This window comes from Ursus americanus, chromosome 23, assembly GCF_024610735.1.
Source record: "Ursus americanus isolate L20-20 chromosome 23, mUrsAme1.1.p, whole genome shotgun sequence".
NCBI classification, from domain to species: Eukaryota; Metazoa; Chordata; class Mammalia; order Carnivora; family Ursidae; genus Ursus; species Ursus americanus.
Genome location: NC_142149.1, coordinates 16,764,069 through 16,787,968, shown reverse-complemented (window position 1 = coordinate 16,787,968; position 23,900 = coordinate 16,764,069). Strand labels below are relative to the sequence as shown.

Sequence of the window (23,900 nt, the reverse complement as noted above, 5' to 3'; positions counted from 1 at the left end):
GATGTCTACCACCTGACTGGTCTATATCCAAATTAGTCAACTGAGATTTAATATAGATCGTCTCATTAGATAGTCTAGAACTAAAGATGGGGTATGTGTAGCAACTCTCCAAACTAATCTCTGCTGACACCCCCACCCTTTTACACTCCCTCCTAGGGTGTGGCCTGGTATTTCATGAATTCTTGATGACAAAGATCATGCTTCTACTATGGCAGGTCCTGCCTTGCTGCCATCTGGCATGTGTTCTTATTGGTTTCAGAATTTTACAGCTTTCCCTTTCTTCTTCTTCCCTTTGTCCCTTAGCTTTCTACTTATTCCACTTGCTCTATAAGGCATCTGCTGCACACTAGCAAATACCTTGTCTCCTCTAGCAGACAACTTATTCTTTCTTTTCCTACACCTGGAACTTCTACTCATTCTATCGAGTTCATGTTCTTCTGCTCCTCAGAAATCACCTCCTTAAGCAATGCCCCCTAACCCTGTCACATCTGACTGTGTCAGTGCCACCTCGTTCGCATCCCATCTTTGGTTCTATTCTCCAACACTTACAGTAGCAGTAGTCAAACTTTAACACGCACCAATGTTCAATGGGGCCTGTTAAAACGCAGATTTTCAGGCATCACTCTTAGAAATTTGAATTCATTAAGTCCAGAGTGGAGCTGAGGAAGGTGACCAGTTATAAAGCTTCCCCCCACCCAGGCGAGTCTAATGTAGGCCAGAGGACACTGAGAACCGTACATACTTACAACTGACATTTTGTTAAGTCATTTTCTAAGAGTTCTGAGGTTTTTATTTTATTTATATATATGTTCTACAGCCTAAATTAAATCATAAGCTGAGAAGGACACATTTTTTATTCCTTGACAAGTTGTAGCTATAAAATAGCAAAAAACTATTCTAACAAGATAGAAGTTATCAAGAATAAATGTAAGATTTCTGTAGTTGAGTAGAGCTAGGGGAGGTACGGTTTTGTAAGAGATGATTTGGGGGTTTTACTCAACAGTAATTCAACGTGAGATAGAACCCAAGATAGCATGTGGATGTCAAAAATGCTAGTGCAATTCCAGCCTGCATTAAAAGAAGACTGAGGTTTTGAACAACGGATGGAGAGTTCTGGTCTGTTTTAGAACAGGGGAGACACTTGCAACATATCACTGATTTCTGGGTTTCACAACTTAAGATGAATATAAACAAACGTTAAAGTTCAGAGAAATGTGAATAGGCTGGTAACAGGATGAAAATAAATTACAAAAGGATTGGCTGGAGGAACCAACCAAGCTGGGAGATGTAGCTTAGGAAAAAGATGAATCCTGCAGGACTTTAGGTCTGGACAGAACAGCTCTCTTCACATGCCTTAAGGGCTTTCATAGTGAAGGAGAAGCATCCTTGTTCTATAGAGTCTTAGTGGGGAGAACTAGATCTTGTAGAAATACAAGGATATACATCTCACCTTAACATAAGGAAGACTCACATATACGCTTGTCCAAAAAATGGAATGCAACATTCAAAGACAATAATTCCCCTGTCACTGCAGGAATCTAAGCTTAGACTAAGGAACTTGACAGAAGTTATTTAGCAAAAATGGAGAGAAAATTCAACAAAAGTGTATGAACTAAATGATATTTAAGATCCCTCGCAATGCTGAGATTCTAAATTTCCCTTGACATTCCCTGGCAGAACCAGCTAGTTTTGTAAAGAGAATGAGCTTTGAAATAAATATTCCTGGATACGAAGGGGAAAAGAGACTGAAGGCTAGGAAGATAATATGGAAGCTATTGCTTATAGTTCAAGTATAATTTACTGAAGCTATAAAAAAATAAAAAAGGAAGGATCCAAAAAATGAAGCAGAAAAAAATTAGGAGTATTCAATAATGGATTTGAAAAATGCATGCACACACAAATACAGCCAACTGATTTTTGACAAAAGAGCAAAGGCAATACAATGGAGCAAAGATCGTCTTTTCAACAAATGGTGCTGGAACAACTGAACATCCACGCGCCAAAAAAAAAAAAAAAAGAAGAAGAAGAAGGAATCCAGACACAGACCTCACGACCTTCACAAAAACTAATGCAAAGTGGATCCCAGGCTTACATGTTAAAATGCAAAACCATAAAACTCCTAAAAGACAACATAGGGGAAAAACCGAGATGACGCTAGGTACGGCAATGGTTTTTTAGATATGACACCAAAGGCATGATCCATAAGAGCAATAGTTGATACAATGGACTTTGTTAAAATTAAAAACTGCTCTGTGAAAGACTATGTCAAGAGAATGGGAAGACAAGTCACAGACTGGGAGAAAATATTTGCAAAAAACACATGTGACGAAGCACCAAAATATAGCAAGAACTCTTAAAACTCAAAAATAAGAAAACAACCCAATTTAAAAATGGGCCAAAGACCTTAACAGACACTTACCCAAACAGGATATACAGATGGCAAATAAGCATATGAAAAGATGCCCTACATCATATGTCATCAGGGAAATGCAAATTAAAGCAACAAGATACCACTACACACCTATTAAAATGGCCCAAATCCATAAGATTGACAACACCAAATGCTGATGAGGCTATGGAACACAGGAACTCACATTTGTTGCTAGTGGAAATGCGAAATGGCACAGCCATTTTGGAAGACAGCTTCTTACAATATTAAACATACTCTTTCTATATGATCCAGCAATTGCACTCCTTGGTACTTAGCCAAATAGTTGAAAACTTATGTCCACACTGAAACCTGTATACAGATGTTTATAGGAGCTTTATTCACAGTTATTCATAATTGCCCAAACTTGGAAGCAACCAAGATGCCCTCTAGCAGGTGAATAGGTAAATAAGCTGTGGTGCATCCAGACAACGGAATACGATCCAGCACTAAAGAGAGATGAGCCATCAAGCCGTGACAAGACACGGAGGAACTTTAAATGCATATTGGTAAGTGAAAGAAGCCAATGTGAAAAGGCTACATGCTGTATGATCCCAACAATAGGACATTCTGGAAAAGGCAAAACTACGGAGACAGTAAAAAGATCAGTGAGTGCCAGGGATTGGGGGAGAGGGCACAGAGGATTTGTAGAGCAGTGAAAATACTCGGTATGATACCACAACAATGGATACGTGTCATTATACATTTGTCCAAAGTCACAGAATGTACAATACCGAGGGTAAACAGTAATGTAAACTATGGGCCATGGGTGATTATGATGCGTCAGTAGGTTCAATTATAACAGAGATACCACCTGGTAGGAGATGTTGATGTTGGGGGAGGCTATGCATGTATGGAGACTGGGATATATGGGAAATCTCTGTATCTTCCCCTCCTTTTGCTGTGGGCCTAAAACTACACTTGAAAAAAAGAAAAAGTCTTAAAAAAAAAAAAATGCTTGCAAAGCAAAGGAAAAAGGGAAGAAAACATGACTCCAAGGACCTAGAAAATAAAAGAAACTAGGAAGAGATAACTATTTGTGGGATGAGAAAACATGTTTAATAAATGTAACAAAGTTTTGAACATTTCAAGCTTTTTTTTTTTTTTAAGGTAGACTCCACACCCAGCTTGGAGTCCCACATGGGGCTTGAACTCATGACTCTGAGATCAAGACCTGAGCTGAGATCAAGAGTCGGACGCTTCACCGACTGAGCCACCCAGGGGCCCCTCAGTAAGAATTCTAATGGGAGATGGTGAAAGCTTCTGGAGATAGAGCCATATGTTACATACAGTAAAGGTGATCTAAGAATCACCACTAAATGCTTGGACAAAAGGCATGAATAAGTTCATATGAAATATTACCTTTCGGAAATGGAATTATTAAACCTCCAATCTGAGCTTTTTTTTTTTTTTTTTAAGATTTTATTTATTTATGTGACAGAGAGACAGCCAGCGAGAGAGGGAACACAGCAGGGGAGTGGGAGAGGAAGAAGCAGGCTCCCAGCAGAGGAGCCCGATGTGGGGCTCGATCCCAGAATGCCGGGATCACGCCCTGAGCCGAAGGCAGACGCTTAACGACTGCGCTACCCAGGCGCCCCTGAGCATATTAACTTTTAAGAGTTGGAAAAACATAGATGTTATTTGAAAAAGAAATGAATGAATAATTAATGCGTACAGAACCCAAGCAGGGACAGATGGAGGCTGGAAGTGCAGCTACTGGAAGCACTGTCCTAAGCGCTTTCGTGTGTTCTCTTCCGTAGTCCTTTAAAAAGCCCTGTGAGCACGTCTTATTCTTACCCTTCTTCCGGCAGATGTGGAACTGAGGCTCGCAGCAGTAAAATGACTTCCCCCTGGAGACACAGCTGGTAAACAAGAGAGTCGGAACGTGAACAGCACTCTGCCCGATGCCAAGTGAGCACTGGCAGGACAGCTCAGCCACTGGCGGCACCGGGTGTCCGCTCTGCCTGAGACTCAGGTTCAGCAGACCTGAGGGAGAACCTGGAAATCCGTTTCTGAATTGTTTTTTCTTTTTTATTTATTTATTTATTTATTTTTAAAGATTTTATTTATTTATTTGACAGAGATAGACAGCCAGCGAGAGAGGGAACACAAGCAGGGGGAGTGGGAGAGGAAGAAGCAGGCTCCGCCCGATGTGAGGCTCGATCCCAGAACGCCGGGATCACGCCCTGAGCCGAAGGCAGACACTTAATGATGCGCCACCCAGGTGCCTCTGTTTTTCTTTTTTAAAGCTCCCCCAAATTCTGATAGACCCCAAAGACGGAGAACCACTGTGTTCCTAAATAGAAGTGGCATCAGAAGGAGAGACATTTTGGAATAACCCCCCAAAACTGAAGAAACATGGCGAAGCTCTTCAGAGTGGGAAAAGACAACGCTCAGTAGGAAAGCTAGGCTCTTTGATCTCATACGCTGGGGACACGGAGACCTACATTATCACTCTCAACTCCCACAGATATTTACTGAGTATCCATTAGATACCCCAAAATATGCTAAGCCGAGTTCTTCCAGGAGATGAGTAAGATGGCCTTTGTCATAAGTAGCTCGATATTAAAAATCAAAGACACAACTGGATAGAAACAAAATAGATAAAGGGCTATGAGAAGCCAAAGAGGAAAAAAAAATTACTTCTACTGGGAAGACACGTGTGAGGGCTCTTCCAGAGAAGGGAATCAAGCTGGAACCTGAAGGATAAGCTTCCCTGCCAGAGTCTGTGCACAGACTTCATATGTCACTAAAATGAGGCATTCACACAGCAGTTGTTCCAGAAACATTTCTACATCTCATCTGCTTTCCCCTTTTTACTAATGAGGAAACTACATTCACGAGTCACACAGTCAATGACAAATTAAGACGAGGCTCCAAAACTCTTGACACCTTGTCCATCAGTTTCCCGGTAACCACTAGAGTTCTCCCATTTCTCTCTCTCTTCCAGAGAACCGATGCAGTGACTGATTTCATCTATAACATTTTGACTTTTTAAGAAGGAAGTCTAAATCTGGCAGTGCATGAAAAAAGGGTTTACACTTGGGAATGCTCTTTGAGTCAGCAATTCCACTTCCACGAATTTATCCCAAATGTGACTTTAGCTTAAATCAGCCGCTTACTCTTCTGGGGCCCCAATGTCCTCAACTACAAAATAAGAATGACATGAACAAACATCAGTGTTTCTCAAAACTGATGTTTCCTTGGAACATTAATAGGTGTATCTTTATGTAGTATGCGTAAGTAAGTTTAAGTAAATTTGGAAAATTTTAGACTAGATCATTTCTAAGGTCTCCTACTCTAATCTGGTCTAATTCTGATTCAAGTATATAGCTACGTGAATGTACTTAAAGCTACTATATTTACAGATGTATCTGGAGGTTACCTGTGGTTAGCTCCTAGAGAGGAGTATTAGATAATGCAAAACGGGTGACAATCCTTTTGAGCAAATGTCATACCTTGACAGCAGCAACTGAGTGCAGAAAGCAAAGGGGCTACAGGAAAAAGGCACAAAATAGTGTCTGAGAATGGACTGGATAATTAAGGTAATAAATGTAAACAATGTCTTTTATTCTGTTTCTAGCTATCCTTCTAAATGATCTTTTCCCTCAAATGCTTATAGGAGTTGCCAAAAACAGAATTACTCAACTACAAGGTCAACCCATTCAACTTTTTAAAAAATTCGTTTTAGATAAAATGAAGAAAAGGACTCAATCTTTTGTCTATGGTAAAAAAAAAACTATCACCTTTCTCTCCTTGTGTGCACACAGTGTCCCACCTGGAGCCATTACTACTTATAAGACAAACCTGAATTTTCCACAGTTGAGTTCTGTCATTTATTATCACATATGGGCAGCCTTCTCCAGCCAGAGAAAGAAGAGACGACAGAGACTGTGTAACTCAAGGGAAGTGCGTCTTGCCTATCTCCCTTGGTCTCAGCTCATCACAGCCACAACTGGTGGCCTAAATGAGGCACTGCAGAAGAGGCCAAGTCATCACGTGGCAGACAGAAAAGCAAAAAAGAATCAATCAAGAGAAGTTTTGTAGAAAAAGTCCAGTAACACAGGAAAAGCGCCAGGCAAAAAAGTAGTTGTCGATCAGCTTAGAAATGTCCCTGGAATGTACTAATAGTCAGCAGTCTGGATGATTCTCCTACGTATACCTGAGATTTGACTGAACATATCTAGTGTGTGGCTTGGCAGCATTCTCATTACAGGTTTATCCTGCAGTAACCATTCATTATCAAAAGGCTCCTAAGTCTTGCTAAGTTTTCTCCCTCGTGACACGATTCTTGGTAGATTTTTTAAAAATCAAAGCACTTCCAAAAAAATTATGTCATTGTGGATAAATTCGAGTAAATATGTATAAACGGTAGAGAAGTTCAAGCTACAGATGTGTGTATCTTTATATATCAGTTTTCAGTCACTCTGGAATAGGAACAGAACTCAAACTATCACTTGCCCAGAGAAAAGATACCGTGTGAAAGCCTGAGGTGTTAATGAAGAACTCACAGCCCTAAGTACAGGAAACCTTTGAGTCCTGAATACATTATCTACAGTAACTTTCAACGTTAAGTTTTACACAATTAGGAAAATGGTATATGGAAGGGATTTACTGCTGTCTCTTCTAACGTCTTTGAAAAACCTAAAAGAACATCACGTTATTTAAAAAACAAAAGGCAGGGACACCTGGGTGGCTCAGTTGGTTAAGCATCTGCCTTTGGCTCAGGTCATGATCCCAGGGTCCTGGGATCAAGTCCCCAATCGGGCTCTTCACTCAACGCAGAGCCTGCGTCTTCATCTGCCCCTCCCCCCAACTCATGCTCTCTCTCTGACAATAAATTAAATCTTTAAAAATAAATAAAAATAAAAAACAAAAAGCAAAACCCACATTTCTTGCAGGTTTTTTAAAAATTATAAACATATTATCAAAGGTATATTGCTCCAAGTAACAAGTCATACGGAACACTACGAAAAGTCTCTTCAGAATCACGGTAGAAGAACTCTCCTAAATAATTTTGCATTAAGTTCTGTGCAGCTTTTTGCTAACATCATTGCTAATTCTTTCTTCCACCTCCCTTCCTCCAATATTCTATTAAGATAATCGTTTTTCTAAATCAGTATTCACATACAAGAAACTGACAAGATTTATAGAAGTGGTAGAGCATTTATCACCTCCTCTCTGATGGAATGTGATAAAAAGTAAATATAAATCAGCCAAAGTATGAGTTCACAAATAAAGAAAAAATATTTCTAAGTGTCCCCTTGACTACCTTATCAACAAACACTATTCAAAATGGACAATTACCAAACATCATAAGAGGATAATCTAAGGCGTTAACTATCTTCAACAGCAACGAAAGTTTCAGATAAGGAAATAGATCTATAAACATTTGACTGAAGGCAATGGATTAAAGATTTTTGCCTCTTACGGAGCTGGAAGAGTACCTTAGGCAACAGAGTCATACCAAACAACTACCTCTATGGAGTGTTTGTTAGTGAGGATGAACAGGAGCAGGATAAAAAGATGGTGAAATGCACCCTGGGGTACAGAGGTAAGAGACAGTGGCATGACCCAGCAGAGGAACTGAAACAGGACAGGTTGGCTGGAACCCAGAGCATGGGGGAGGGGCACAGGCTGCAGCAGGAGGGGAAGTTTGGCAGGGGCCAGAACGCATGGCTTATAAACCATGGAAGGAGTTAAGGAGAGCTACTGGAGAGTTTTAACCAGTGGAGTGACAGGATCAGACTTGCCTTTTCATAAAAATCCCTCCAGCTACAGTGTGAAGAATGGACTGGAGAATGGCAAGGCTGAAGGCCCAGGAAGCAATTCAGGCAAGGGATCCTGATGAAGGCAGTGGCAAGGGCAGGGGGAGATGGAGAGAGAAGACAGATCTGAGAGAGTGAGGAGACTATAGCACTGATGGTCTGTTCTGTGACTGACTGGGAAGTGGAGCGGAAGGAGAGAGGAGAGCTAGAGAAGGTGCCCAAATTTTTGGCTAGAGCACTGCCCAAGACAGAAAACAGGAGTAGGAGCATGTTTAGGGAGGACAGACGGGACAGCTGAATGAATTTAATTTTGAACTTATCTGTGTGATCATGAGAGAAACAACAGGTTATGCTGATAAAAATCCAGAGCTTTAAACTCGGACATAAAATATGCATATCTGAGAGTTGATGGCATAAAGATGCTAACTGCAGCTATGGAAATGGACGTGATCAATTTTAGGGAGAACAATCTCAGAGTGAGGAAAAGAGGAGTTCTAAGACAGATTCCTGAAGAACTCCAGCATTTTAAAGGACACACACAACACACCCAAAACGGACAGCCAGAGGTAGAAGGAAAATCAGAAACCCTTGGAGTGAGAGAAACCAAGTAAAAAGGATATTTCAAGAAACAGTGGTCAACAGAGTGCTTCTCAAACCTGCAGAGACTGAAGCTAGCCTTCACAAATATCAGTCACTCTTCCTAGCTTCAATCCAGGTTCTAGTTTCTCTTCGTGGTAATGACAATACGTGCAATGATATTCTCCACTCCCGCCAAACTAGGTCCTCCTGGTCTTCTCATTTCTAACATTTTTTCAGTGAGACCTGACTTCTCACCTCCAACTCTGTCACCCACAGTAAGTAATCATCAAATTCTGCCAGTTTCATCTCTGTAACCTTTTCTTGTGCCTTTTCTTCCCTTTCCATCCGCACTGCCACCACCCCAATCCGGTTCTAAGGACCACACAAATGGAGACTCTACTGGCTCCCAGGCTATGCAGTCTTTTCACCTCTTCTCTAGAGCAATCATTTTCACACAGAACAACCATATTAACAACCCTAAAACATTCACTTTGTCTTATCCCACTATTAGAAATTCTCCAGTGACTCCTCATTATAATCATTTGTTCAGAAATTTCATTCATTTAGGGGTGCCTGGCTGGCTCAGTCGGTGGAGCATGCAATTCTTGATCTTGGGGTTGTGAGTTCGAGTCCCACATTGGGTGTAGAGATTACTTAAAAACAAAATCTTTTTTAAAAAATGTCATTCATTTAACAAATATTTACATAGGGCAACACTTCTCAAACTATGCTAAGGTCCAGTTTTTTTTTTCTTAAAAGTTTCTAATCAATATTTTTGTAAAGTACAGTAAAAAACATTGTGCTAATGTTAAATTGCTACAAAAGTTTCTAAATTCTCACTCTCAGTTTCAATATTTATCTTATCCTGGACTGGTAATAATGGTTCAAGGTCCAGCAATGGTCTGTAGACCACATTCCAAACAGCCCTGATGTTGATAACACATGGATAAAAAGACACTATGATTGTGCCTTCAAAGGTCTTAGAGCAATGGTTCTCAATGCGGGGCAATTTTGCTATTCAGGCGAAATACTTTTGATCACTACACAGGGGGAAGGAGGCAGGGAACTACTGGCATTGAGTGGACAGAGGCCAGAGATGCTGCTAAACAGCCCACCACAAACAGGACCAGGCCTTTCTCCCAACAAAGAATTATCCACCCTAAAATGTCAAAGATGCTGAGGTTGAGAAACTCCCCCTTGTGAGTGTAATGCAAACAAATAATTATAGTATATTAAGAAGACAGCTACATCCTAAGTATATACAAGGTACAGAGGAAGCACAGAAGAAGCACCTGAGTCCGTCTTGAAGGTCAAATAGGTTTAGTATTTACAAAAAGAAAAGGAAGTCCTCATCTCCTGATTCATAGCTTTCCACATACAACCCCAACCTAACTTCTAAATCTAATTTCCTGCTTCTTCCAACAACAGCTCTGCTAAACTGGTCTAAGCTGTGAATTCTATACCTTGATGAGTCTGTCACTCTTCCCAGGGCATGGACAACCATCCTCTCTCCTCCTATCCAAAATCATTCAGCATTCAAGGCCTCATTCAAGCTCCGTCTCCTTCATGAAGTCCTCAGGGATTCTCTCTCTTAAAATTGCTATCGGACTTTCCATCTATACCACTCATTTGGCACTTTATCATATACTGACTTTTGATATCACTTATTAGGTTATGGTGCTTAATTTCTAAATGATTAATTGTAGCATTTATGTTCCATCTCTAAGTTGACAGTTCACTTAAGACAAAGCTGCTGGACAACCCAGAGCAATCACTTCCTTCCTGTATTAATGCTACCACAGGTACCAAAAAACACAAGAAGAAAGTGGACTAGACTTATTAAGTATTAGACATTACAGTCATACAACCAATGCTTCATGTCTTTGAGCTCATGACAATTTGAATATATCCAGTTACTAGAAAGACAGTTTATTTATAAAACCTCAGTGTTATAGAGAGTTCATTCATTCTCATACATTGAGCACTTATACTTCTTCTCCAGGCCAAGAGAAGTCCACTGATTTTTGCCACATTTAAGTCTCAGAAAATCTGCCAGAAATTAGAAAATTTAAAAATCTCAATTGGGACAGTTTCTCTGCTCAAAGTTCAAAACCCAAACAGATAAAAAGATCTTTATTATTTCTACTCAATACCTTCCTGCTGTGACAAAAATCTGAGATTCTGGAAAATGCCACTAATCTCAAAAAGAAGAATGGTAAGAGTGAAGGGGGTGGGGGAGGAGACGGAAGAGAAACAGGAGGAGCAGGGGGAAAGAAGAGGAGAATGACAAGAGGAAGATGAAGGAGGAGGTGGTTTAACTAGTTAGCAGAGACAGAAAGGTTGGAAAAGTTTAAACAGTTTAGAAAGTTGTCTTGTCTCATACCTAAATGCAGAAGTCCAATTTCTGCAGTGTATTTTCTGAACGTTTACTTATACCTGCATATGGGCAATGGCGGGGGGGGGGGGTGAGGTCAGACCTATAGACCTTCAGGGTTTCAGTAACTCCTCTCTTCTGTCCCACCCTCCTTACCTGTCATGTCTAAGTTCTCAGAACCTTTCTATACGGAAAACTTTGTAAATTTCTTTGAGAATTAATTAAGGGAGAAAGGCAAAAGTGGCACTTATTGACTCATCATAAAATATTCTTCGACCTAAACTTCAGGGCTTCCTTGACTCCTTGATTCTTTGCTCCATCTCTCCAGTACCTGGAAAGGCAGCTGAGACTCCAATCAGACTCTGGAACCAGACATCCTACTTCCAACCCCAGCTCAGCCACTTACTAGCTGGACAAACTTAGTAAGTCACTTCCTCTCCTTCTTCAAGGGTTCCTGAATCAGAAGAACCAAGTTCTAGTCCTAGTTCTGCCTGTGACCTGCTTAGTGACCTTGGGCCATAGCTTCTGCATCTGTAAAGAGAAGCCAGGGGCTTGTACTAGCTCACCAAGGGTGATTTTGCCCCCCAAGGGCCATTTTGGCAATGTCTGGAGATATTTTTGATTCTCACCACTGGGGGGGGGGGGAGGGAGTGCCACTGGCATCTAGCAGGTAGAGGCCAGAGATGCTGCTGAACATCCTGCAGTGCAGAGGCCCGCCGGCGCCTCATGCCAAATACTGATCAGGCCCCAAAATGTCTATGATGCCACAGTTGAAAAACCCTTGGCTCTAGCTCCTTCAAAGACCACCTCAGAGGCCCCAAGAAGTGGGGCTGAGAAGGCCCATTTTAGTGGTTACATAGGATAGGCTTTCATGAGAGAAGAACAATGTAAGTGTTAAAGGTGTGGCCTCTGAGGCCAGACCGCCTGGGTTCAAATCTGACTCCGCCACGTACTAGCTATAGGTCCTGGACTAGTCAGTCAACCTTTCGGGACTCAGCTTCCTTCTCCATAATATGGGGATGATACAGTGTCTACCTCGTAAGGTGGTTGTGAGAATGAAACAAGTTAATACATGTAAGGAATGTAGAACAGCCCCTGGCACTGCAGGAGTATTAGCTACCACCGTCATCGACGTCATCACCACCAACTTAAACACGGGAGTAAAAGGGGAAGAAACACCCACCACTTTACATCAGGAGTCACGGGAGCTGGATTCCTCAGTGGAAAGGTGTGAGCAAATTCAAGCACAGCTCCTCACACATCAGAGATACTCTGCTCTCCCTCAAGTCCCTGGGTCCCACTCTCTCCCCTCTAGGGTTTCCACAGCTGAGTAAAGGCCTGATGCAAATGTTCTCACAGTTTGCAGGGACTACAAACTACTCATACCCATTAATATAATGCAAAACAGTTACAGGAGGAAGTAGTTTCTTACACATCAGGAACTTGGTCTTTTCAGTGGAAAAGGACATGTGCTTCTGACTCCCCTCTGTCAGGGGCTGCCATCAAAGCCCTGGGGGGGGGGTCCCCATGACCCCTGCGCTCTTTTCCTCCAAAGAAACCTCATGAAGGACATGGGACACACCTGTCCCCGCGTTCCCTTGCTGTGCTGACAGCAAAGCCACCACAAAAGAGAAAGAGCCTGTGATATTACCTTTTGGTTGTTTTCTTAACTACACAAGTAGAAATATAAGATCACAGTAAAACATTCAGATGCAGAAGTTCAGAGAGTAAAAGAACAAAAACCTCCCTGTATTTCCCATCCCAACTTCCCTTTCATGGAAGTAAACAATGTTTTTTCAATCTAATGTGTGTTCATAGAGACTTCTGTAATGCATTTAACTTTCAGTTTTATATATATATTTTATTAAAACATCTCTATACATTGGAAACTATCAGTTTAAGACCTGCTTCACTGTATTCCATACCAAGGGTAAGAGCATGTAGCATACTTCATTTAATTATTTCCTTACTGCTGGAGGTTTAGGTTCAAACTTAGACTAGTGACTGATCCGTAACTCACCTGTAGCTGCCAGCAAATCTAATCCATTAGCTTAGACTCTACAGACAGCTCCCCCTCCTTGAAAGATTTATTTCTAAAAGTTTATCTATTAATAAAAAATACTAACTGAATTTACACACAGTTTGACTCTGAGACATGACCACAGCTACATTACTTCTATTCAAATGTAAGTAAATTTTACTTAAATTATTAAAACCAATGCAAGAATTAATTCAAGGTTAAAAATTTCAACTTATAAAAAAAGCACCTAGAGTAATTTTTAGGGTGTGTGCTTTAGCTCTAAATCCTGTTCTAGAGATTTTTGGAAATCACATGGTCATAAGCTATTTCTTCTTCTGATTAAAAAAAAATTACAGATTTCCTAAAATGAAGTTTGAATTAATAATTAGTAAATTATTCCTTCTTCATGTCCAAGTATCATCTATAAGTACTTGGTGGAAAAGCAGAAGGGGGAAGTTTTGCATCTCTAACTAGTGAGCAACTGCTTTCTTTTCCTTTCCTAATAAATTACAGGCAGACTTGAACAGATGTCAGGTTGGCATTCAAAACCTAAAATATAGCTGAAAAGCAAGTTATGACTAATACAAGGAAAAAAGATGAATGTCAGAAAGCTTCACTTTTTTTTTTTCTTTTTTTCAAATTTCAGATAAGCTCTTTAGCCTTAGGGTTCCTTTTACAGAGCCCTGGAGTTCGGCTAGATGTCTTAACCCCCATTTAAATTGCAATCTCTCCTCATGAGTGGGAGTGTGAAAATGCATCTTAAGAGTGTCAGTGTTTATGTTAATCTGAGTAAGAACTCCCTCTCCCCCAAATATGGCGCGCAGAAAACCTCAGTGCCCTTTCTTCCACCATATTTTATTTGCACTGTTCTTAGCATGTGAAAGATGCCTGCGTGTGACTGAAAGGCTCCTTATCTTCCAGGCACTCTACTCCGTAGAGTCACTGCGGCTTCACCTACTGTATCAGAAAAGAGTTGCTCTCCTCTAGAATTTCAAAAAAAATCTTAAAAATACAGGTTGAAAATGGGCTTAGAGAGGGAGGCATAGAGAAAGGGGACCAAAAAGAACAGAGTCCGTTTCAAAGAAGGGAGGCACAAGACATCACAGAGGCTCTCCTCCCCGCTAGGTGGCCTGGATCTCCTGGAGGGATACGGCCACCAAAGGCAACATGAGGCTGGAGGCCTTCAGTCCGCACACTCTTCCTTCCAACTATAAAAAGAGGAACTTCTGCCAAAGCCCCTTTCCTTGGCTACATGTAAACCTAGTCCTAAAACTACATTAAGAGACGTTAATTCTTTAACAAGCATTCCACTGTCCTTTGAAGAGGATTTTTGGTGGGGTTTTTTTTTGTCCTGGCATTTACAACTTAGGGGTAACTGCCAGGGATGCTGAAAAATGAAGTTTCTTTACAGAATCTCTATCTTTGCCAACAAAAGAGCCACAACAAGAACTGAGGGACTCAATCAATTAATTATTCACAACATTCTCCACAAAACCACGTGCAAGGGAGTAAGTGTGGTAAATGTCTGAACGCAAGTGTATATCCAGCTGACACCTGACTGTACTCAAGGACAGCAATCAGCTGCTGAGTTTATTCACCGAGACATTCAGACACCACTTTTTGATGCCCACACCTTTACCCTGGGACTCAGAAGGTGCTCCTAGGACACGGACTGCATGTGCGTGACCTCACCTGACCTCGAATGTTCCTGCATCACGGTGTGCCTCTGATTAGCCCTTTGGTCTTTGTATGCCTCACCAGCAATATTCTGCACATTTCTAAACTACATCCTCAATCATGGAAAGGAACATGAAGTTTCACAAGCAAAAGCAAAGAACTGTATTACCTAGAAGCAAAATTATCACTCATAAACACAGTGAGAGAAGAGAACTCTAAATCGATCACTTTGTGAACTTGCAACTTTGATACATAGGCAAAAAGATCCATTTAGTTAAGATTCCTACTTACAAAGTAGACATAACTCTAGACTCCATGGTAAACACAAAAAGTTCTCTGCTTAAAACAAAACAGCCCCATAACCTACATAAATTATTCTTCTCTAATCACTATTTCTTTCCATTTTAATTGATTTAAACAATCACACCCAGTGTCCAAACGGATCCCCAAACCATTAAAGAGTGAGGAAAAAATCAGACAATTTTGTTCCCACCTGCCAGGGTAAAAGAACACAGGGTATATATAAAAAGAACTTGTGCAGGGTTATTTTACATTCTATCCAAATGTAGCAATCTGTACTTTTATATACCTTTACCAAAGCCTAATGAGAATTTTATAACCATGCTGTTTTTGGACTGCAATGAGGTATTCTACCATGTAATCCCCCAAAATTCAAAGGAAAAAAGAAGACTCTAATGGAAAACAGAGAATGACACGTGCATTGCAAGAGAACTATTTCCCAGCCATTTGACCATTAGGACACTGACAATCTTCATTCAGAATAAAGAAAATAATGCCTTTCAATTTAGCTCAAAAGCAAAGGTAGTTTTATACTTTTTGTCTTTTAAATCAAATTGATAACATGCATCTTTATGGCAAAAAGCCATAAAGACAAAAAAAAAATTTTTAAAGAACAGAACTCGTTTTTTGTCCAATTAGTGTAAAAATATTAAAAAAATATATCCACAGAAAAGGTTCTGGATAGTAGCCCTCACAAACAAAATTCAAATCCATGGTTCTTAGTCAAAAAACTTGTTGACAATAACAAAAAAGCAAATTATTATAATTTAACTAATTTCAATATGAGTTGTAGCAACAGATTAAATTCACTCAAAAATTCCAGATCTGTTTTGATTTAATTCCAAACCCTCCAACAGCTGGCAAAGTCACAAATCGACCAATATGAGTTTTGCTCCTTTCAGGATTATCAACCCAACTGCAGACAGAGGCCCTAATGAGCAGGGTCTGGATAATGCACAAACAGGAAACATGCATCTGAAAAATTGAATCCTTGACAGCTTCTAAAAACTGCGAGAAAACATTTGTAATATAATTAAAAGATACAGATTATTACAGAAGCCGTTACTTTTCTACTTGCTGGTTGGATAATATACATGTTCAAAGAAACAGAATCATTAGACCCTGCACAGAGCTCAGTCTTGAAAAACCAGTAAAAAAATATGCCATAAGAATAACAGAACATTTAAAATCATCCTTTCATTTCTCCTGATACTCAAAATATATGCAAACAACATTTCCATGTCTTGATCAAAAAGCTTTATGGACTTATTGTGCTTTAAAATACACATTACCAAGACAGTGAATTACCACATTTTTTACTACGTTCCAAATTAAAATTCTGTTTTTTATGGACTTGGCCTTTGTTATCTTTCAGATAAAAAAGTATGTTATTGCCATCTCAAGGTGTATAAAACTCAGGTGATGAGGGTCTCTGTCATTTTCTCTTAATCCAACTCCAAACTCGACCTTTACCCAGAGAACAGGTGTGTGCTGTGCCTCTAATTTATCAGCGTGAACGGCCAGGCAGAAAGGCTACCAACAATAGGAGGCTAATAGAACCAAGCACTTAGTGCCTAGAAAGCAGTTCTTTTCTCCACCATACTTTTATCTGCCAGTAGCAATGTACAGATAAAGAATGATGGAGGCGAAGGGAGTAATATCTTCGTATTTCTTCAGGTTTTTCTTAGATACTGTTTTTATACTAATAGTCTGTCAGAAGCTGTTAGGTTATAAATTCCTTTCCCAGATATTCTGTTGCTCACATTCCAATTCAACATATGATATGGATATGAAAACAGTCATGACAGCATTTCCACTGGGGCAAATAAAGCCATTTCACACACAGATAAATTAAATAAACCTTCAAGAAGAAAATGATAAATGAACGGCACATTTCTTTACACGCAATATGGAAACTCCCATGTATACCATGCATTTGTCTTTTTGGATCAAACTTATCTAATTGAAAAACATGCCAAGAATCCATTTACTAGGTACGAAGATGTACTAATTGGGTAACGCAACAGCACAATAAAAAGAAGCAGTAGCTAACATAAGAACAATGCCCACAGTCTAATAGATGATGATGATTCAGCAGCATAAATCTTAGACACACACTGAATCTTCAGAGTCCGGTGAAATTCCTAAACATGCCCTATAGAAAAGCATTCATAAATAAATAAATAAAACGAAATTTCTAAATATGTCCATACACAAACATATTTAAATTAACAAATAAATAAAGATAAAGTAACCACAAATATTTCTATTTTCCCTATAAAACTAAAATGTAATTTAAAAAATTGTAATACTTCAAAAAAAAATTTTAGACCATTTTTTTAAAAGAAAAAGTTAAAACACAAAAATACACTGGCAAGTCTGAAAAAAATTTCAAAATGTTATTTAAAAAGAGATTTCATTGCATTCTTCTTTTTTTTTTTAATAATACAAGATTTTATCAAATTTTCCTTTTTAAACTCACCCATCTGCTCCACAATCTCTGGCGGAAATACTCGGGACGCAAATGCTCGTCGAAAAATATCTGAAAATTCCTTGTCCAGACCTCCTATTCCCATTTTTTCAAAGTTCCAGTCAGGATTGATGATAGACTGGCGATTTTCCTTGGTTTTAGCTTTGCCTATGTCAGACAAATGTAATCAAATGTGAAACAAGAACTTCGTTACTAGGTGAAAAAAGACAGAAATTGCTGGGCATTCTTAATGAATAAAGAGAAGCTACCCTAGGCAAAGATGAACACACTCTTAGCTGATTTTCTAATAAGAAGAATAAGTTTTGCTATGTTAACTACTTTGTCTGGACCCACTTAGGGCCAGCAAAACATTTCCGACATGTCTAAACTCATGCGGTAGTCCATTTGTGGTCAATCCATGGAGCTTGGTCTTATTAACCTCTAATCCTAACCTAGTTAACTAACTTGGCTGATGAGAGGAAACACCATGTGTACATCTGATGAAGACAACACTAGTTGCTAGAAAAGGAACTGAAATCTAGCAATCCCTCAACGCTCCTGAAGCAAGTGTATTTAAAAATACGTGTATTTATCTAGATTAAGTTTATAAACCGTGTATATAACCCCTTAGCCTGAAAGGATGCGCTAAGTCTGATGTCTTATTTGTTTTTTCCTCTACTTGCACACAAAAGTCTAAAATTATCCTAAAGTCTTAATGATTTCAAAATTCACAGTTCCTAATTTTCACAGATAAAAAGTATCTAACTTAAATGTTATAGTGCCCCCTAACGTAACTCAAGAGAAGCACATTACCCACCTCAAACAATAAAAGTGCCTTAGTACACTCCGCTATGAACAAAAAATAAAGTGATACAGTTTTTTTTTTTTTATGAGAGAAGAAAAGCTCACATTAGAAAAAGTTTATCCTAGATGGTGATTTTATGGTTAGGGTTTTGCGGACTCGTTTCCTTTATGAAGCTATGAAAAATATTTCTTACACTCTACTGCCCTCTTGTGGCCAAATTTACCACACGCTAAATCCGTACACAATTTTATTTATCAATGGAAAAAAGCCCATCAATCACCTTTGCATGACTTAGAAACACCCACATTGTATGAAAGGCATGCAACTCCCTTAAGATAAGATACCTTAACAAAAGGTGTATGAAAGGTGTATAAAATACAAAGAAATCACTTCAGAAATGTATTGGATCAATAATAGGAGATTCTAATAAATCTGACATCCATAAAACAACATATATAGTCATTAAAAATTATATTGTTGAGGTGTATGAAGAGGCTTGAAATATGTTAAGCAACAAAACAAATTATAAAACATTATGAAAATAGGATCAAATTTAAAAATTTTAGAGTGTGTGAGTTATTTTTGAGTGAATATCCATATTTTATGAAACAAATATTTTGTTGTAAAATTAAGAAAAAAAAAGTAAGGAGGGAATGATAATTTATGGATCAAGAAAGGTCACATATTTGAAGGTAAATAGCCTTGGAAATAATGGTGGGCAACCAATGATGACAACCCTCTACTTTCTACTGGGGAGGACATCGGCATAGTGAAAATCACCCCAAATCAGAATGACTATACAGTTCATGGCATCATCATTCTGGTGAGTTACTTTTCTTGGAGTCCAATCTGCATTATTTTATTATAATAAAAGCAGGGCTAACATACAAGAGTAGGACTGAGCTAAGAATCTGTTGGAAAGACTTTCTTTACCTGCACATTCACCATTTAACTCAATCACTAACAGAAGTGATGCTAGTATCACACTGAACACACCACCAAGTGAGGGGCAGTCTACAAATAACTGACCAGTTCCCAACATGCGTACAGACACATTATGCACCAAGGTGGATAAAGACAGTGGAAGCCTGAGGAACTGTCAGAGACCAGAGAAGGCTATGGAAACTAAACAACTAAATGCAATGTGAGATTCTGAATCCGATCCTAGAACAGAAAGGACATAATGAAAAAACTAGTGAAACCCAAACAAAATCTGTAGGTTAGTTAGTATCAATGTAACTATGTTAACTTAGTTTGGGTAACTGTACTATGATTATTTGAGATGTAACACCAAGGAAGCTGCTGAAACATACAGGACCTCTCTGAACTATTTATGCAAATCTGCTGTAAGCCTGAACTTATCTCAAAATTAAAAGTTTAAAAATGAGGGGCGACTGGGTGGCTCAGTTGGCTAAGCGTCTGCCTTCAGTTCAGGTAAAAAACCCAAGGTCCTGGGATCGAGTCCCACATCAGGCTCCCTGATCAGCAGGGAAGTTGGCTTCTCCCTCTCCCTCTGCCCCTGCTTGTGTGCTCTCTCTCTCATTTGCTCACTCCCTCTCTCAAATAATAAATAAAATCTTTTTTAAAAAGTTTGAAAATTAATTTTACTCTGTATTTTTTTCTTGATTTTTAGTGTCATTACTAGAAAATTAAAAATTACACGTATGGTCCATATTCTATTTCTATTGGACAATAATGATCTAGTGAAGGTTTTAAACTTTTTTCTTTTTTTCAATAAACATTTCATTTATTTATTTGACAGAGAGAGAGAGGGTGAGCACAAGCAGGGGGAGCAGGAGGCAGAGGGAGAGGGAGAAGCAAGCTCCCCACAAAGCAGGGAGCCTAATGCGGGGCTCGATCCCAGGGATCATGACCTGAGCTGAAGGCAGACAATTAACTGACTGAGCCACCCAGGTGCCCTAAACTTTTTTTCTGTATCAGCACATCTGACAGTGATGAAATACTGTGTGATTTTGTGATAAGCCTTCTCAACAGAGGTGCCCTTATTCTCCTCCCAGACTTGAAAATCACAGTAGTTGAGTCACATATGATAACAGAGATAGTCCCACTTCATTCAGACTTTTCTAAAAATTGCAAATCTTACCAATAAGATTAAGTGATGAATTTTCTGCTTTTTCAAATGCAACTTGACTGTTTCCAACAACCAGTCCTACTTCAATCTGTACAGAAAGACAATAATTAGTAGTTAGTCTAATAGTGAACTTCTGGACTTCTCAAAGCAAGGCCAAAAATGAAGGGGAAGTAAGGTCTCTTTGAGCAAAGCAAATCTTCCAAACTATCATCTAAGTTACATTTATTTTTGTCCTAACTACTTTCTACTATTTCTATTTAATTTCAATGCATGTATCTTTTGATAATGCCTGACTTACTGCTCTTATTTGTGTACAATAAATACAGATGATCTGTATTCAACCAGGATTACGAGTACACATACAAATTTCAAATAACTATTAAGTCTGCAAATAAGTTTAATTTATGCTATATTTTGATAATAGTATTAGTTATAAAAGCAATGTTTTCTCCTTACTACCTTAAAAGAAAGACTACATAATACGAAAGAAAACACTGAGCAAGAGAATGGCTAGGAATGTTGTATTAATTTGCACAACTCGCATCACAGTGATTATTAGAACTAAAACGTACCTTCTGTCTTTTACCTGTCGCGGGCTCTCCCTTCAGGATGCTAGGATCCATGGCTTCGATGTCCTTTACCAGCAAACCAAAAAGCTTTTCATTGAAGCTAAACACAAGCTATGTAGAAAAGAGATAAGGGGAGAAAAATCACTTCCATGATATAATGGCTGGATTCTCACATCATCACCAGCGTTTTCCAAATGCAGCGAAGGCAGCTTTCTCCTGTATATCCCTCTCAAATCTGCTCCACAGGCAAACTACGCACACAGGCAATGAGAGGAAAAGGCAACTAACATTTATTGAGTATCTTCGTGTGCCAAACAAACACTACAGGAGGTCCTCTACTTAATACAAACTCTCTTGGAAACAGACGGGCTTCCTCAGTTTTACCAGTAAGGGAGCTGAGATCCAGAGCGCGCCTAAGCAACGGAAGTCAGAGTCACAGTCAATGGCAGTGCCAGGATTCACGCCTGGGTCCCGGGTCCATGACTCCCAGAGTCATGCCTTTCTACCACCAATACAAATCCCTGCCATACAAGTGCACGGAGAGCTTCTGAATGCCCATTCCTTCACCAAGTGTTTACTGAGTGCCTTCTACAACCTAGGCCCTCTTCTACCTGCTGGGCTGCAACCGTAAGTACCGCAGGCAAAGCTGACTGCCAGCCCTGCCACTACTGACCACTACGAATGGGAATCGACACTAAGAACAGTGATTTGGGGTAAGATATTTATTTCTTCTCTGAATTATGGAGGATTTTTCTCTCATGGGTTTATAGACATCTGGATGTTCCTGGGTTTGAAATGATTACAAATACCAAAGCATCTTCTATTAAAGTCGTAACACTAAAGGAAAAGGTAAAAACAATGACGTTTAGGTAAGCAATTTGAGCATAATTATTCATCAAAAAGTGTAGGGATCCAGAAGGAACAGCATAGCTCAAAAAGCAATGGACACGTGGTCACCCAATGATCAGCGGACTATTATCTTGGGGAGACTCCCCGGACCGTCTCATCTCGAGCAGCACCATGCTGGTTCTCTGGTACATCAGCTCATTTTCCTTCCATCAAAGTACTTAACAGTGCATGGTCTTCCCCAACTAGAAAGTAAGCTCTGTAAGAATAGGAAATGTGTGTATTTTGTTCACTGCTCACCTGCTGGGACTAAAATAGTAGCCGAAACATACTAGGTTATTCAGTAAATATTTGTTTAATTAATTAACTATTCAGTTATCTAGCGGGTTCTTGTCTCAGCTATGGCCCTGGCTGTGTAGCCACGGGCACGCTTTTTACCTTCTCTGAATTTAAAAATTACTCATTTGCAAAATGAGGAGGTTAGACAAGACAACCTCTGAGGTTCATTCCAATTCTAATACTCTTAAAAAGAATAATAAATGCACTGTAACGCTTTTCTGTCTGTCAGTGATTTACTTTCACTTGTGAAAGCTTGATTATCATAATGTATGGATTATCCGGATGCCTGGTCTTGTTCTTTCAGATTTACGCCATTTCACTGAGATGAGAGAATCCAAAGAAGTGACACTCCTTTCATCCAAGAGCTAGTTCTTTCTACCGCTTCTCTCACTGTCTGTTCCACATACTTCCCCAGATGAGAGCCTGCAAGGATAGTCTAGGTAAGTCACTAGAGATCAGAATGCCATAAGCGGCGATTCACAAACTTTTTAGTCTCAAAGATTTTTGAGAATCCTCAAAGAGCCTTTGTTTAAATGGATTATATCCACTGGTATTCACTGTAGTAGAAATTAGAACAAGAAACTTAAAATGTATTTATTAACATAAAAATGACAAGAAATTCATTATGTGTGAACGTAAGTGAATTGTGTTTAATTTATAAAATCCCCCGCCAGGGGCGTCTGGGTGGCACAGTCGTTAAGCGTCTGCCTTCGGCCCAGGGCGTGATCCCAGAGTTCTGGGATCGAGCCCCACATCAGGCTCCTCCACTAGGAGCCTGCTTCTTCCTTTCCCACTCCCCCTGCTTGTGTTCCCTCTCTCACTGGCTGTCTCTGTCAAATAAATAAATAAAATCTTAAAAAAAAAAAAAAAAATCCCCCGCCAGTTTCCAAAATAAAAAACGTATGTGGAAACAGTGGCACTGTCACATTTTTGCAAATCTCTTTAATGTCTCGCAGACGGAAGACAGCAGACCCTCACATCTGCTTTAACAGTCGATGTGCTGACGAGCTAGCATACATCACACAGTCTGCAAAACACCACCATACGTTCGTGAGAGAGTAAGAGAAAAAAGAGACGTAACATCTTGCTATTATTATGAAAATAATTTTGACTTCACAAATCCCCTGAAAGAGTCTCAGGGACCCAAAGAAGTCTCTGGACCACACTCTGAGAAGTACTGCTATGGAGCTATGAATGACAGGGGGAAGGAGTTAGGAATAATTAAGAAAAGTCACAAAGATGGAGACAAATGTAATGGTGAAGTCAAAAGAGCAATGATTCTTTATGTGTACAAACAAGCAGCAATTTTTAACTCACACAATTTTTTAAGTAAAATTTTAAAAAGAACAGAATTTCTTCCTAGGAGGTTAACAATATGTTAACTGAAGTCCAAAAAAGGGCAAGATCAGCAATATCACCTTTAAGGATAGAAAATCTGGGCTTCGGATATTCTGCGAAAAACCTGAAAATATATATAAATAATTGTCTTAAGATTCTCAAGTTAGTTCATAACTAAAAGAGTTAAGAATTACTTTTCTTACAGAAATGTATCAGTAAAACAAAAAGCCATCCAGAGACAAAACAAATGTCCCACAAAAAGAAAAGTAAGAAATCTGAGCATATAAGTTTGCAG

General features: G+C 39.3%; 1 protein-coding gene across 1 annotated transcript in view; it reads right to left on the bottom strand.

Annotated features, from left to right (window-relative positions):
* The window catches only part of NSF (N-ethylmaleimide sensitive factor, vesicle fusing ATPase), a 147,125-nt gene that overhangs the window by 77,148 nt on the left and 46,077 nt on the right, over positions 1–23,900 (bottom strand). The window contains exons 6-8 of the mRNA XM_045814603.2: positions 21,086–21,193; positions 20,526–20,601; positions 17,629–17,784 (exon numbers count right to left, since the gene is read on the bottom strand). Coding sequence (XP_045670559.1) covers positions 17,629–17,784; positions 20,526–20,601; positions 21,086–21,193 — 340 coding nt within the window. The remainder of the gene's footprint in view (positions 1–17,628; positions 17,785–20,525; positions 20,602–21,085; positions 21,194–23,900) is intronic.